The following is a 16,172-nucleotide window of genomic DNA, read 5'->3' on the forward strand; positions in this document are numbered from 1 at the left end:
GTAAAAAGTCCAGCGTTTGTTTTTCCTCAGGATGTGGAGATCAAGGCGGAGGGCCCCAAACATATTCTCATCTTATACAACGTGCGCATGGACATGGCGGGAGGCGTGGACTTCTCGGCCGGCAACGCCAAATCAAACGCTCAGCTGCGAGTCAAAGGTGAGCTGACAAAATCCAGAGCCAATGGCAGAGGGCCTTCCTGGAAGGACAATCTTATCTGAAGAGATTGGACGCTGAGCTGCGCCCTCTCGCTGTCCTCAGCTCAAGCCATCAGCCTGCTGCGGCCGCTGAAGGACGTGACGGTGACGGCCGGAGCGAAGGCCACCTTCCTGTGCGAGCTGTCCTACGAAGGCATTGTGGTGGACTGGTTCCTGGCCGGGAACAAGATGGAGGCCGGCGAGCGGGTAGGAACCTTTTTTCTTTTCTTTTTTTTCATTTCATGCAGCGTCTCAAACATCATCTGTGCTAACTTTGTCTCTGTGGTCCGCGCTGAAGTTAAAAATAACAGTCTTATCTCTCAGAGCCCCTCGAGGCGCCCTAATATGGAGCTTCAGCCTCCAGGAAGTCAAAAGCCTTTTGTGCACTTTGAGACATTATTGTGACACCTGAAACATGAAAATGTTCTTTTTAACCTTCAACTCCCAAACTTCAAGTTCAAACTGAAATTGCAAGTCTGACACTTTCAAATCTTCAACTGTAAACTAAGTTCATATTGAACCTGAGCCTCCTTAACTTGAATGAAAAATGCAATAACAACTTTGACCTTAGGTGCTTTTCTATTGGCTGCTGCTAGATGATGTCACTTTTGTGTGACACACTTTCAAACGTCCTTATTCCGGTTCATGTCAAAATAAATCGACTTAAAATCACATTTAAAATCATCCCCAAAGGCTCATGCATTTCATTAATTACCAAAGACTAAATGGAAGGACATTTTTACTATAATTATATTTAGTTTTAGTTCGTTTTGTAAACATAAAATGTAGTTTCAGTTAGTTTTCATTGTTTAAAAAGCATTTTCGTTTTTATTTTATTTTGTTAACAAAATTGTTTTTGGAATTTTCGTTTTAGTTTTTTCGTTATTATTATTCTTTAACCTTTAACTCCATAACTAAGTTGAGCCCAAATCCTTTTGGTTGTCTGGCCTTCAAAGCTAATAATAATAATAATAATAATAATAATAATAATAATAATAATAATAATAATTCTTTACATTTGTAAGTGCCTTTCAAGACCCTCAAGGACGCCGTTAAAACTAAATTTAAAACTAAATTTTACAGATGAAATACAATTATGACTAAAAAACGAATAGAATAAAAGAGCAGTGTGGTTATAGTGTTTAGGTGATCTTAAATAGGTGAGGAGTTTTTAGTTTGGATTTGAAAACGGTCAAGGAGGGTGAATTGCAGAGATCAGTGTTCCAAAGCTGGGGAGCGGCTGAAGGCCCTGCTCCCCTTAGTACTGAGGCGGACAGGTGGGACAGTCAAATGGATTGATGAGGATGAAAGCCAGGACTATTTGACTATTTGCTAAGACTATTCTTTCCGGTCAGGCGATGTGTCTTTGTCTAACGGTCCGTCCGGTAGGTCAGCCACAAACGGGCATTGTTGCAAGTAAAGGGGAAATGCACGTAACTGTCTTTGCTCGGTTTCTGTCGTGCAGGTGAAGATTCAAGCAGATGGGCGAATTCACGCTCTGATGGTAAAGGATGTGAAGTTGTCAGAGGCAGGCCAAGTCCGATTGACTGCCAAGGACTTCCAGACTCAGGCACAGCTCATTGTCAGAGGTGAAAATCCTACTGCTAGCCTCTGGTGTGTTGCTTGTGCTCAGCGCTGAAGGTTGCGGTGTGCCCTGCAGAGCCTCCGGTGCAGTTCACCAAGCCTCTGGAGGACCAGACGGTGGAGGAGGAAGCCACCGCCACGCTGGAGTGCGAGGTCTCCAGAGAGAACGCAGAAGTTCAATGGTCCAAGGAAGGACAGGAGATCCGCAAGACCAAGAAATATGACATCATCGTCGATGGGCGAAAGAGAGCGCTGGTGATCCACGACTGCAACCTGGAGGACATTAAGACGTACACATGTGCCGCCAAGGACTTTAAGACTTCCTGCTTCCTTGATGTCATACGTAAGGACTCTTTTCTTGAGCTTCGTCATGTAATATTCCAGTTAGAACCGGGTGCCACACACTGACTCCTTACCAGCGGGTTTAAATAGTCCCTACGCAATTTATACAGACATTCCTATTGTCTGTGGATGCTATGTCAGGGCTACGTGTGCACTTTAGGCAAGGCCATACAATAGAACAGGCACAATAGGACAGAGCACCTAGAACAGGGGTGGGCAAACTGGGTCCTCCAGGGCTGGAGTCCTGCAGGTTTCCGACGTTTCCCTTCTCCAACACAGCTGATATATGATCAGTTCATCAACAAGCTCTGTATAAGCCTTAGTTGCGTTGGTGCAGGGAAACATCCAAAACATGCAGGACTCCAGGGCCGAGTTTGCCCACCACTGGTAGGCGGTATGTGGATGTAACAAGCAGACACCTGTGGCCCAGTGAGGCTCCAATCTGGAACACGGAGCAGTTACAGTACTTGTCGAAATTGGGAACCTTGAGATTAGAAAATCGCAAAAGGAATGAATAACGTCTTGAATAAAATAATGTACGTAGTAATTCACTTTCCATTAAAAGGATGAAATACTCTCCAGTGTTTCAGGAGCAAAACCTTTGGCTGACATTTGTGTTTATTTTGTGTCATCAGTGCCTCAAGTGGAGTTTGTCAAGCCTCTGCAAGATGTTGAAGTCAGAGAGAAAGAATCTGCCAAGTTTGAATGTGAAGTGTCCCGCGAGTCCGCCAAGGTTCGAATATCCACAAAAGGTTTGCTTTGCTTTGATCGCGGCTGCTTGAGCGACGTTTTCCCGAATGTGATCCCGCAGGTTTGCTGGTTCAAGGATGGCAGCGAAATAAGAAAAGGAAAGAAGTATGAGATCATGGCCAAGGGGGTTCAGAGGATCCTGATCATCCACAAGTCTATGATGGATGACGAGGCGGAATATGAGTGTGACGCCAAAACATCGAAGAGCTCCGGCATGCTGACCGTCATTGGTGAGGCATCCAACCCTTGATGGCTTCTGTTCAACGGGATTCCGTTTCCAAGAAAATAGCAAATCAAGCTGCTTTGCAGTCGGACCATTTTTTGACCTGAATTGACCCGAGTCTCATCAATGTCCGAAATTATTGGTTCATTCTACATCAGGATTCAGGATCAGGGTGAACTTTGTTGTTCCATTTTGGAAATTTCTCTTACTCTACATATAAACATAGTCTCGTCCACATGCTCTGTGCTTTCTCATCCCCAAAGAATTTGTTTCTTTACAGAGGAGGCTGCCAGGTTCACCAAGAACCTGTCCAACGTGGAAGGAACCGAGACAGACAGCGTTAAGATGATCTGCGAGGTGTCCAAGCCTGGGGCAGAGGTCACCTGGTACCAAGGAGACAGAGAGCTGCCAGAGGGTGGCCGCTACGAGCAGATGGCGGATGGACGTAAAAGAATCCTGATCATCCAAGACTTGAGGATGGAAGATGCCGGCGAATACAACTGTCGACTGAGTCCTAGCGTCAAGACAGCCGCTGTCCTGAAGCTGAATGGTGCAAACGCATCCAGTTCCGGAACTAGCTCTGACAAGAGTGAAAGAACAACAGTGATGACCTCCTTCTGCTTTCTTTCCAGAACTTGCAGCACAGTTCATCGCCAAACCTCAGAACCAGCAAGTTGTGGAAGGCGAGAAGGCCGAGTTTGTCTGCTCAGTCTCCAAAGAACCCTACGAGGTGAAATGGTTCCGAGGGGAGAAGGAGGTCGAAAGCGGGGACAAATACGAGATTGTCAGTGAAGGGAAGAGACGAGCTCTTGTTGTGAAAAACTGTGAGATGAAGGATGAGGGGGGCTACGTAGTCCTCATTGGCAGCGTTCGAGCCTCCGCTGATCTGTTAGTGATTGGTGAGACTCACTCCATTCACTCATGCGTGATATTATCCCGGACTCTTTGACCACGGTTGTGACTGACAGTCTGTACTCAATTGCAGAAAAATTGAGGATCATCACACCCATCAGAGACACGGAAGTAAAAGAAGGAAGCGAGATTGTCTTCAACTGCGAGACAAACATGGAGGGAGCAAAGGCCAAATGGCTGAAGAACCAGGAGCCCATATTTGACAGCAGCAAGTACATGGTGGCCCAGAGGGACAATGTCTTCTCCCTGAGGATTCGGGACGCCCGCAAGGCCGACGAGGCCGAATACACCGTGGGCGTGACCAATCACAGAGGAGAGCACGTCAAGTGCTCAGCCCATGCTAAAGTTACTGGTAAAAGATCAAATCCACACAAACACAAAGCACCTACGCTTGGCAGAAATCACTAATCATAAAATGTCATGTTCCATCTACAGAGGAGGAGCTCAAGTTCCTGGTTCCCATCGAGGACATTGAAACTCAGGAAAAGAAGACCATCAGTTTTGCGTGCAAGGTGAACCGGCCCAGGTCAACTGTGAGGTGGCTGAAGGCTGGCCAGGAGGTGGAGCTCAGCAAACGCATCGTCTACAGAAGCGAAGGCCTCAACCACACGCTCACCATCAAGGACTGCATCATGGAGGACGAGGGCGAGTATAGTGCTGAGGTCGGAGATGACAAGTGTGCTGCTGAATTGATCATCAGCGAGGCACCCACAGACTTCACCGCACAGCTCAAAGACCAGACGGTCACCGAGTTTGAGGATGCAGAGTTCACCTGCAAGTTGTCCAAAGAGAAGGCCACCGTCAAGTGGTACAGGAACGGCCGAGAGATTCGAGAAGGGCCGAGGTACTGGACCACACCTGACCTCATGATCATTGTCTTGTTCCAAGCATATTTCATGGCGCCTGCTTGTCCCTGCAGATATCTCATGGAGAGAGAAGGCAAAACATGCAGACTAGTCGTCAAGGTGTGCAGACCGGATGACGAATGTGAATACGCCTGCGGCGTGGACGAGAAGAGGACCAGAGCAAGACTATTTGTTGAAGGTACGTTTTGTTTCATTCCTTCCAAATACTGCATACTCCCTTTTGAAACCTCACGTCACGTGTTGACTCCAACAGAAATCCCCGTGGAGATCATTAGACCGCCTCAGGACACTTTGGAGCCTCCTGGCTCGGACGTGGTCTTCGAGGTGGAGCTCAACAAGGACAGAGTGGAGGTGAAGTGGATGAGAAACAACATGATCATCATTCAGGGAGACAAGTACCAGATGATCAGCGAGGGTAAAGTGCACAGACTGCAGGTGTGTGAGGTCCGACCTCGAGACCAGGGCGAGTACAGGATTGTCGCCAAAGACAAAGATGCTCGAGCTAAGTTGGAGTTGGCGGGTGAGGCACATAACAGCACTGTGATTTAGTCTACAATCATCCATGCAGGAGCATTAAGCAAATATGAAACTTCTGTTTTTTTGTAGCTCCTCCAAAGATTAAAACTACAGACCAGAACCTGATAACAGATGCCGGCAAGCCCTTCGTCATTACAGTACCCTACGACGCCTACCCTCGGGCAGACGTAGAGTGGTTTTTCGACAGTGTGAGTCTCCCTGTCCAGAACATTGACACCTCAGTCGACAAGACGGTGTATCGCCTTAAAAGCTCCAGCAAAGCAGACCAGGGCAGATACAAGGTGGCCATCAAGAACAAGCATGGAGAGGGGGAGGCCTTCATTAACCTGGACGTGATTGGTGAGATTCAACGGATTTTGTTGACTTTCATGATGGATTTTTAACGTCATATTGGTGCTCGGCAGATGTGCCCGGACCCGTCAAGAACCTGAGGGTGACAGACACTGTCGACGGTGAAGTCAGTTTGGCGTGGGAGGAGCCTGAGAGTGACGGCGGGAGCAAAATCCTATCATATACGGTAGAGAGGCGCGATGTGAAGCGTAAGGCGTGGACGGTGGCAACAGACCGCGGCGATGCGACGGAGTATTGTGTCAGTGGCCTCCAAAAGGACTCCTGGTACCTGTTCAGAGTTTGTGCCAGAAATCGTGTTGGGAGTGGACCCCACGTTGTCACTGAAGATGCCGTTCAAGCCAAGAATAAATTTGGTGAGCTGGCAGGCATGTGATGGATACATCACATATCATTTGCAGACCAAAACCATACTAAAGCGGTTGTCTTCCATCAGATGTTCCTGATGCTCCCGAGAATGTAGCTGTCAGTGAGGTGAACAAATTTGGTGCCACCGTCATCTGGGAGCCTCCTGTGTTTGATGGTGGCTCAGAGATCACCGGCTACGTGATCGAGCTCCGTGACAGGACTTCGGTCAAGTGGGAGGCATCCATGTTCTGCGGGGCCGGCGAGCGCTCGGCCAGTCTCAATGACGTGGTCGAGAACAAGGAGTACATCTTCAGAGTGCGAGCTGAGAACAAGGCCGGCATTGGCAAACCCAGCGCGGCCACCAAACCTGTCAAGATCATGGATCCCATCGGTGGGTGACCTTTGACACTGGTGATCATCTCTGGCAATGCCGTCCAATCTCATTTTTCTGCAACCTGAATGTGTTACAGACCGGCCAAGCCCGCCCCTCAACCTGAACTTCAATGACCAAACCAAGGAGGCTGTCACGCTCACCTGGGAGACGCCTGCCAGCAATGGCGGCAGCATGATCACCGGCTACATCATCGAGAAAAGTGAGGATGGCACAGACAAGTGGCTTCGCTGCAATGCTAGATTATGTCCAGACATCTCCTACAGGGTATGGAAGAGCGCCGCTTAAACCCGATTGTCTCCATTCGCTTAGAATCTCAGCAAAGTGATTGGTTTTGTTTAGGTGACGGGAGTGAAACATGGTTCCAAGTACCTTTACAGAGTTTGTGCCGAGAATGCCGCCGGTATCTCCGATCCAGCCGAGCAACTCGGCCCACTTCTTGCTGACGATCCTCACGGTACAAAAATTCGAGCCAAAAAGATTCCGCTTCACTTTGGACTGCTCATTGAAATCTTGCGCTTGTCTTCTGGCAGTGGGTCCAACCTTGGACCTGAGTGCCTTCAGGAAAGGCTTGGAAGTCATCGTCCCTCAGCCTCTCGCTATCAGAGTTCCTATCACTGGATACCCGACCCCTAGCCCCAAATGGACGTTTGAAGAGAAGGAGCTGACGTCGGCAGACGAGCGTGTCTCTATGCTCACAAAGCCCGTATTCACCGAGCTAAAAGTTACGCCAAGTGTCCGTCCAGACAAAGGAACCTACACCCTACAGCTGGAAAACGATATGTCCTCCGTCTCTGGAGAGATTGACGTCAACGTTATCGGTAGGAGTCATTTGTTGCCAACGCGCACAGCACTGCGCTTAATTTTTTTTATTTATCATAAGGTCCGCTTATATTTTTTAATTCATTACCCAGCATGCCCCAGTGCTCCGAAAGACTTCAAGGTGGCCGAGGTGACCAGACACCATGTCCACCTGATGTGGGAAGCTCCTGAGCACGACGGAGGAAGTCCTGTCACAAACTATCAGATCGAGAAGAGAGAAGTGTCTCGAAAGACCTGGGCTAAGGTACGCAAGTGTTTGTCTTGTTCTTCTCACATCACAGGCAGTACGGTGCATCCGGCTCCTTTCTATTTGCCAAGTACACAATGGTCCAATGAGTGTACAGTATATGCCCAGCCAGCTTCTTCTTTCTGTTGTCATTGGTGTTGAATGGCAGGTGGCTACAGGAGTCTTGGACCTGGAGCATACGGTGACAGATGTCATTGAAGGGAAGGAATATCTGTTCAGTGTTGCTGCTTGCAATAAATGTGGACCGGGAGAGCCGGCCTACATCGACGAGCCAGTCAACGTCTCTTCTCCTGCCAGTGAGTGATGATCCCATGTATTGCCGTTCACCTATGAAAAGGCGTATTCTCCCGTGTGCTTAAGTCAGAAAAGGCGCACTTTTTGGCTGAGCACATTAGCCCAAGTGTGTCACTTAGGCACCTTCATGAAATGTGCGCACTCTCGGTGGAGCCAACTTGAAATGGGCTTGTTTCCTGACAATTCTAGCGGTATGCGTATTCTCCCAGAGACTTAAGTATCTTGTGCCTCCCGCGCTTCGGAGTCTGTACTGAGGTCTAGTGCCTCTCGAAGGTGAAACATCATATTGAGGATTTTGAGTCATTTCACAGGCGCTGACGTTGCGTGACGATTGGTGCTCACTGACGGCTCAACGGCTGGATGTGAGTCCCGGCAACATGACAATGACGGCCGAACATCCACGTTATATTATATTGGTGGGGAAAAAAGGATCAGTGCCAGCGGACTTTTTTCTGTCAGGAGCATTTCCACATGCTGATGGAACCATCACAAACAATACAGTCATTGTAATCATGGACCGTGAATAGGGATGGGAATCGAAAACCGTTTCTTGTTAAAAACAGGTTGCCAGTGTTTCAATTCCATGGCATCATTTGCCAACAATTCCCTTATCGGTCGATGACGTCACCACGCGCGCGCAACATTATTTAGTAGCACGTCGAGCAACAAACATGGCGCCTTACGCTAGAAAGTTTGGTGACATTTTACAAGATAACAACCAGGGCAACACTTACAAATGGGATCTTTGGTGTAAGGGAGGAAAGACTACCGCTATGCAAAAGCATTTGCACACACAGCATGCGAGCGATGACTGTCGTGTTTGTCAACGCTTCGGAGTGCTCAACCCAGCAGCGATGGCCGCCAGCAAAGCACGCATATACGCTTGTCTCAACACTCCAGCTAATAAACTACGTGAGCGCCAGTTTGCCCTTTTGTCAAATGTGCCGTTACTAGCTGTAAATGTTAAAGCCCCCCGTATCTCACAAAATGGCACGGCCTTGCGAGGGTACCAGCAGATTCACACTGACTGCGGTAAGGATCGGAGCCGTTATACTTTTGGATCCACTACACGAGTCTATTTCACAGTTCATATTTCAAGTCCGACATATTTTCCAAATGGATTTCTGCGGAATTCAATTCTCAGGAAAAGTTCATGATCCGGAAATGAGGGAAACTCTCAGACTTGACCGAATCACGACTCTTTGGCGATTGGCAGATTACGTATGGTGTGTGTGTGAGAATCGCCGTACCTTGAAAGTGACTTGCGCGTGAACAAAAGAATATGCCGAAGAAGCGATGAGGTTGATGATGAGTTTGTACAACCTTTCTTCAGCTGTACCCGATCCTCCCGAGAATCTTAAGTGGCGAGACAAGAGCAGCAAGGGCATCTTCCTGTCCTGGGAGCCCCCAAAGTATGATGGTGGCTCCCAGATCAAAGGTTATGTGGTGGATAAGTGTCAACGTGGAACTGACAAGTGGGAACCCTGCTCTGATCCTGTTCAAGAGCTGAAGTAGGTCTTGACAACCTTCCTGGGCTTATTTCTGATGTGTGTTTGTGTTCTGAGTTGCCTTGTCTAATCGGATCTTTGCACTACCAGGTTCCAGGTGACTAGTCTGATTGAGGGACAGTGGTATGCCTACAGAGTCCGAGCTGTCAACAAATTAGGAGCTAGTCGGCCTTGCAGGGCTACTGACGAGATCCAGGCTGTTGATGCTAAAGGTGGGCCTGAGTGGACTTGAGTGATGAAGCCTAGCCTTAATATCCAAGAGTCGGATGGTTTCAGATCGTGTGAAATCAGCTTGAATATTTTTGTTGTTGACTTTCTTCAACTACTCAACAGAACCTCCAGAGATTCAGCTGGACGTGAAGTTGTTAGCTGGTATCACTGCCAGAGCCGGCAGCAAAATTGAACTCCCTGCCGATATCAAAGGAAAGCCAGATCCCCGCGTCAAGTGGACCAAGGCTGACCTGGTCCTGCGGCCTGATGAGCGTGTTGTCATTGACACACAGCCGGGACACTCCAAGTTGTCTATTGCCAACACAACCAGAGGCGACAGCTCCACCTACATAATTGAAGCCGTCAACACCTGCGGACGGGCGACTGCTACCGTCGATGTCAACATCCTCGGTGTGTGTCACTCATGTTGTTGTTGCTGTTAGCTTCAGATTTGCTTGGATGTTCGTAATTGGACGCATTCCAAAAAATACATACAAGTATTGTCATTTTAGAAATGCGTGTTCCTGAAATTAAGACTTGACCTCAGTTTGCCTGGTCTGTCCTACTCAGACAAACCCGGCCCCCCCGCTGCCTTTGACATCTCTGAAATCACCAACGAGTCTTGTCTCTTGGCCTGGAACCCGCCAAGGGATGACGGTGGCTCACCTGTTACCAACTACATAGTGGAGAGTCGCAAGACTGATAAAGAGGAGTGGACCAAGCTGTCTGCCACAGTTAAATACACCACTTTCAAGGCCTGCAAGCTCACCGCATTCATGGAGTACGTCTTCAGGATCAGTGCTGAAAACCAGTATGGTGTCGGAGAACCTGCCGAGCACAGGCCGATTATTGCAAAGTATTCATTTGGTGAGACTGAAATTTGGACCTTCCGTCCTCTTTGAATGGATTTCTTCGCAAAATCCAATACCACCTTCCTCTGTGTGTCTTTTTAGATCCGCCAGGCCCTCCATCCAGAGTCACTCCCTTGGACATTGCCAAGGATGCCGTGACTCTCAACTGGCTTGAGCCAGACGAGGATGGTGGCAGTCCAATTACCGGCTATTGGGTCGAGAAGTTTGATCCCGACAGCGATAAATGGATCAGATGCAACAAGCTGCCAATCAAGGACACCAGCTTCAGGTTAACTAGCATTTAATTTGCATCGTTTGCCGACAGACCTTTTTTTGTTTTCTTTGATTTTTAATCTTTGAGATATTTGACAACAGGGTGAAAGGACTCCCTACGAAGAAGAAGTACCGGTTCAGGGTCCTGGCTGAAAATCTGGCTGGACCTGGAACACCAAGCACAGAAACAGATCCAGTCTTGATCAAAGACCCCATTGGTATGGTATAGTGCAAGAAGCTATGCACAGTCCAAAGAGCCATCCAAATGATTTACAAATCAATACTGTCTTCCTCAGATCCTCCATGGGCTCCTGGCAGACCTGTGATCTGTGATATTGGCAAGACCACTGCCGTACTGGCGTGGACAAGGCCCGAGCATGATGGCGGAGCTAAGATTGAAGGCTACGTCATTGAGTTGCAGAAAAGCGGAAGCGATGAGTGGATTCGCATTGCAGAGGACATTGCCCAGACTGAACACCAGCTCCAGGGCCTGATGGAGAAGCAGGAGTACGCCTTCCGGGTCAAGGCTGTTAACAAAGCCGGCGAGAGCGAACCCAGCGAGCCGTCTGACTCTGTGGTCTGCAAGGAGAGACTCTGTAAGTGGCGGATACAAGTTGAAAGTAACAGTCACATACAAAACCATATTTAGTCCTAAAAATGTTGGGATCTCCACTTATGCAGTTCCAAGGTTGTTTACTCGCATAGATTGAACAAGGTCGTTCCCTTCTTGCTTCCATTGGATGTGGCCACAAAAGTTGAATGGAGGCAACAAGACTCTTCTTGATCATTGAAGACGTTTTGCCTTGAATCCAAAAGGCTCCTTCCTTCCGTTTTCAGTTTTAGGTGTGGAGTTCTCCTAATGGTGTCCGAAGTGAGTGGGTCTCCTGAGTGTGGTCAAATGATGGATGTTTTTTGCTGTTGGTAGGTGTGGCTGCTGAAGGAGGAGATTCTCCTTCCTGCTGCCAGAATGCATCATTAGTGGCCACCTTTTCCATAGATCACAGAGATCATCTTTTGGGGAGATGGTTTGAAGCAGTGAGGGGTGCCATAAACTTCCTTCTCCGTTTAGAGAGGACCACCGTAGTTTGACATTTGTGGCTTCTTTCACATCTCGTTCTAACCGACGGTCCTCTTGCTCCACATTTTGGACACTATTGTCCCTTCAAATGAAGTACTGTTCCTGGACCAGAGGAGGCTGTGCTCCTATTTTGTGCCGTGCATTTGTGTAGGGGTTGCTTTCTCTGCTTGCGATGCTTTCCTCACTACACTGTGCTGCATAAACAGCATTGATGAGTTTTCTTCTGGGGATTTTGTCCTTGGGATGAACCAGCTCTATTATCTCAGCTGTTGAGGAAAGATTATCTGTGTTTAACTTTTGGCAGTCTCGGATACTTGGACCGAGCTGACTCTGTTTGAGGATTTCAAACCAAAGCAACCATATGAAGTATAATCCTGTAAAAAGCCCGGTGTCGTAATTGACAGCAAACTTCTCCCTGTTGTCATGTAACAGACCCCCCATCTGCGCCTCAGTGGCTGGATGTGGCCAACATCACCAAGATCAACGCCGATCTCAAATGGCAGGCGCCCAGCAGCGACGGAGGCTCACCCATCACCAACTACGTGGTGGAGAAGAGAGACGTGCGGCGGAAGGCTTGGCAGACTATCGACACCACCGTCAAGGAGCTCAAATACACGGTGACCCCGCTCAATGAAGGCTCGCTGTATGTGTTCCGCGTAGCTGCTGAAAACGCAGTAGGCCTGGGCGAATTCTGCGAGCTGAAGGATGCTGTGCTTGCCAAAGACACTTTCAGTAAGCTCTGACTTTGCTCATGTTTGACCCAATTGGTTTCAGTATTCAGCCCGTTCAAATGTGTGCCTGATAATCACACGCTAATGTCAGCGGGATTTCTCTGCAGCTACTCCCGGACCTCCTTACGCTCTGACTGTAGTGGAGGTCACCAAGAGACATGTGGAGCTGAAATGGGAAGCTCCAAAAAGCCACGGTGGAAGACCCATCACCAGGTAAGATTCTAGACCCGCCATTTGAAGTGATGTCCATTATGCGAGGCTTGTTGGATTAAAAAAAAAAGTCAAGGTCAATCTTGTGGTCTTGTCTTGGTGTTCATATTCCTTGTGACCTGGCAGGTATGTGATTGAGAAGAAGGACAAACTGGGGACTCGTTGGCTGAAGTGCTGCAAGACTCCAGACAATCAAACTCAGTTCAAGGTGACCGATGTGGACGAGGGCTCAGAGGTGCAGTTCCAAGTGCGGGCAGAAAATGAGGCAGGGGTTGGAGAACCCAGTGAACCAACTGAGATCCTTACCATTGAAGATCCTACCAGTAAGTCACATTTGTGCTCCGCGGTTCAGCATCAGAATCGACATGGTGCTCGGTCTTTGTCTTCAGGTGCACCATCTCCTCCCTTGGAGGTAACTGTCCCGGATAGCAGCAGGGAGCACATCAATGTGTCGTGGAAGCCGCCTGTCAAGGACGGCGGCTCCCCAATTATCGGCTACCACGTGGAGGTGGCTGAGGCTCGTCCGGAACTGAAGTGGCTCAGGGTCAACAACAGACCAATCAAAGACCTTAAGTTTAAAATTGAGGATGGAATCAAACCAGAGAAGAAGTACGTCATCAGGGTTCGCGCTGTTAATGCCATCGGCGTAGGCGATCCCTCCGAGATCTCTGACAAGGTCTTTACCAAAGATCCGGACTGTAAGTATGAGGAGAATGTGCTGTAAAATCTACTGCAACTTTGTATACTCAAACTACGACTGGCCAACTGCTCTCAAGGTGCCCCAAGCATGGAGTTGGACACCGAGGATGTGGTGGTGGTGGAGGAAGAGAAGCTGCACCTGAACGTTCCCTACAAGGGCATCCCGATGCCGCAGATGGTGTGGCAGAAGGACAAGGTGGAATGCAAGAAAGACGAGCGTCTCTCCATGACTGTGGAGATGAACAGTTCTCACCTAGAACTGCTCAGATGCACACGTTCTGACGCAGGCGTCTATGCCATCACCCTCACAAACAGCCTGGGGACCGCCAGTGGAAACATTAATGTCAAAGTCATTGGTATGTTGCCGTCACCTTTTGACCAAATAATCATTACATTTTATTTTGGGTGTCTTTAATGGTGCTCGAGGTCACGCCACAGGGTTAGAAGAACAATTGAACATGAAGAAAGAAAGAAAGGAAAAAAGTAGTACAAAACAGAAGAACCAGTCTGACCCAACCATTTACAATCAATATGCCCCTTAAGAGTTGTGTTTTGAGTAACAACTTGAATGTGGTCTGAATTTCTAATGTGAGGTGGGTGAGTCTTTCAAAGGAGGGGGGAAGGCTGAGTGAGTGGCTGAAGGCTCTCAACACCTTCGGGCGGGCAGGGGAGGGATAGAAGAAGTGGAATATGGTTGTGTTCATGTGGAGGACGTTGAGATAGTGAGGGCTCAGCAAATTCATGGCTTTCAAAGAGAGAAGCAATTGAGTGGCGCTATCGTTTGTGGAGAGGGATGGACTTGATCACACTTGAGGAAATTCATGCCTGCCTCTTCATAATCTCGCGCAGGGCTCCCTAGTCAGTGCAAAGACATCAGCTCCAGCGATGTCACCAAGGACTCCTGTAAGATCAGCTGGGAAGCACCCGAGGACGACGGCGGGACACCGGTTCTTAGTTATACGCTGGAACGCCGCGAAGCCTCCAAGAAGACCTACGTGCCTGTCACGTCAGGAGAGAATGTTCTAAGCCGCGCGGTCAAAGACTTGTATGTTAACTGTGAGTACTACTTCCGGGTCAAGGCCGTCAACAAGGTAGGCGCTGGAGCATACCTGGAGTTGCGAAACCCTGTCATCACAGAGGAGCTCAAACGTAAGTTAACATGCAGGAGGTCCACTTGGCCAATGTGCAAAGTCGAATTAAAGAGTCATCCACTTTACAGAGAAACCAGATGCACCAATCCAAGTGGAAGGCCAAGAGCCAACATCCAAATCCATCACCATCACTTGGAAAGCTCCCGATTACGACGGCGGCTGCCCCATCCAAGGCTACATTGTGGAGAAACTGGAGAAGGACGGCGACCGCTACGAGAGGGTTACCCCTAGCTTGGTCCCGGGTTTCTCCCACGTGGTGACTGGTCTGAAGGAAGACACGGAATATCAGTTCAGGGTCCGAGCCGAGAACGCCGCCGGAATCAGTGAACCGTCTAGAAGCACACAACCCATCCTGGCCGCCGACCCCATCGGTATGTTTTGCAAACAATTCCACTCGACTCGCACGTGAATGCACGTGTCAAATGTTTGTGATGGGATTCCCACGTTATGTCACAACTAAATGTTTCGTACTTGAATTTGAGATTCCTTTGTATTTTTTTCAGAAAAACCTTCCGTCACCCTGCATGCCTATGTGCAGTCTGGCTTGTGCATTAAGAATGGCCAAGAGATTCGCATCGATGCGAACATCTCTGGCTCGCCTTACCCGAAGGTCACCTGGATGAGGAACAATGAAGACGTCACCAAAGAGCCAGTCAAGAAGGTTGTGACACTGGTTAAGAGGAAGAAGACCAAGGCCAAGGTTGGTTTGGTGACAGCAGTAAAGTGCGTTTCAAGTGCTGTCTGTGGTTTATCCTTGGTATGATTCTTTCTTCCAGGTTTTTGAAGCCAAGGAAGAGTTTGTGACACCACTGCGTGAGCGCCTCGGTTTGGACCAGACAAAGAAGGGTCACTCGGCTTTGATGATCCGAGAGGCGGTCAGAGCGGACCACGGCAACTTCACCATCCAGGTTGAGAACATTCACGGTGTTGCCAGTGCCTCTTGTGTCGTCAACGTCCTCGGTAAGTTTTAACTTCGAGTAAGCGCGCTAAATGGCGTCTCAAAAATGGAAGAAAACAATAAACGTTTCTCAAGACTCCGCTTTGAGCGTTAAACCAAGTTGAACTGAAAATATTTAGTGAGCCCTGATGATGGGTAATCTTTTGTGCGACAGACAAACCCGGTCCGCCCGTCAACTTCACTTTTGATGACATCCGGAACACCTCAGTGGTGTGCAACTGGGAGCCTCCTGAGGATGACGGTGGCAGTGACATCCTCAACTACATCCTGGAGAAAAAAGACAACAAGAATGATGACATTGGCTGGATCACCATTACCTCCACCTTGAAGGGTGCCAGCTTCCCTGTCACCAAGCTGATCGAAGGGAAGGAGTACATCTTCAAAGTTAGCGCAGAGAACAAATTTGGATGTGGACCACCTTTGATCTCTGAACCGCTAGTTGCCAAAAACCAGTTTGGTGAGTGAATTATGATAATCCAAGGTTTTGATATCTTGTCTTCTTTTATGGTACGTTTTATCGATGTCTTGTGTTCATTTGACTGAACACAAGTAATCAGAATCTCAAATCTTTGAATATTTACAATGAGGGACGTGCCTGTCTTCAATGAAAGACAATTTGATGCGTATTTCGATACATGGGGCAC

General features: G+C 48.5%; 1 protein-coding gene across 1 annotated transcript in view; it reads left to right on the plus strand.

Annotated features, from left to right (window-relative positions):
• ttn.1 (titin, tandem duplicate 1) overlaps nt 1-16,172 on the plus strand; it is a 137,152-nt gene that overhangs the window by 50,676 nt on the left and 70,304 nt on the right. Inside the window, exons 57-93 of the mRNA XM_077579404.1 lie at nt 31-157; nt 260-402; nt 1,661-1,784; nt 1,856-2,122; nt 2,757-2,854; nt 2,933-3,101; nt 3,375-3,644; nt 3,727-3,993; nt 4,080-4,358; nt 4,442-4,850; nt 4,926-5,050; nt 5,126-5,392; nt 5,479-5,748; nt 5,814-6,113; nt 6,194-6,496; nt 6,576-6,763; nt 6,839-6,953; nt 7,030-7,317; nt 7,411-7,562; nt 7,714-7,861; nt 9,193-9,370; nt 9,458-9,579; nt 9,701-9,988; nt 10,148-10,444; nt 10,531-10,717; nt 10,804-10,919; nt 10,998-11,297; nt 12,212-12,511; nt 12,618-12,723; nt 12,847-13,043; nt 13,110-13,418; nt 13,497-13,775; nt 14,269-14,568; nt 14,639-14,941; nt 15,074-15,270; nt 15,347-15,530; nt 15,683-15,985. Coding sequence (XP_077435530.1) covers nt 31-157; nt 260-402; nt 1,661-1,784; nt 1,856-2,122; nt 2,757-2,854; nt 2,933-3,101; nt 3,375-3,644; nt 3,727-3,993; nt 4,080-4,358; nt 4,442-4,850; nt 4,926-5,050; nt 5,126-5,392; nt 5,479-5,748; nt 5,814-6,113; nt 6,194-6,496; nt 6,576-6,763; nt 6,839-6,953; nt 7,030-7,317; nt 7,411-7,562; nt 7,714-7,861; nt 9,193-9,370; nt 9,458-9,579; nt 9,701-9,988; nt 10,148-10,444; nt 10,531-10,717; nt 10,804-10,919; nt 10,998-11,297; nt 12,212-12,511; nt 12,618-12,723; nt 12,847-13,043; nt 13,110-13,418; nt 13,497-13,775; nt 14,269-14,568; nt 14,639-14,941; nt 15,074-15,270; nt 15,347-15,530; nt 15,683-15,985 — 8,275 coding nt within the window. The remainder of the gene's footprint in view (nt 1-30; nt 158-259; nt 403-1,660; nt 1,785-1,855; nt 2,123-2,756; nt 2,855-2,932; nt 3,102-3,374; nt 3,645-3,726; nt 3,994-4,079; nt 4,359-4,441; nt 4,851-4,925; nt 5,051-5,125; nt 5,393-5,478; nt 5,749-5,813; nt 6,114-6,193; nt 6,497-6,575; nt 6,764-6,838; nt 6,954-7,029; nt 7,318-7,410; nt 7,563-7,713; nt 7,862-9,192; nt 9,371-9,457; nt 9,580-9,700; nt 9,989-10,147; nt 10,445-10,530; nt 10,718-10,803; nt 10,920-10,997; nt 11,298-12,211; nt 12,512-12,617; nt 12,724-12,846; nt 13,044-13,109; nt 13,419-13,496; nt 13,776-14,268; nt 14,569-14,638; nt 14,942-15,073; nt 15,271-15,346; nt 15,531-15,682; nt 15,986-16,172) is intronic.

The sequence above is a fragment of the Vanacampus margaritifer genome, chromosome 11 (genome assembly GCF_051991255.1).
Source record: "Vanacampus margaritifer isolate UIUO_Vmar chromosome 11, RoL_Vmar_1.0, whole genome shotgun sequence".
Taxonomy (NCBI): Eukaryota; Metazoa; Chordata; class Actinopteri; order Syngnathiformes; family Syngnathidae; genus Vanacampus; species Vanacampus margaritifer.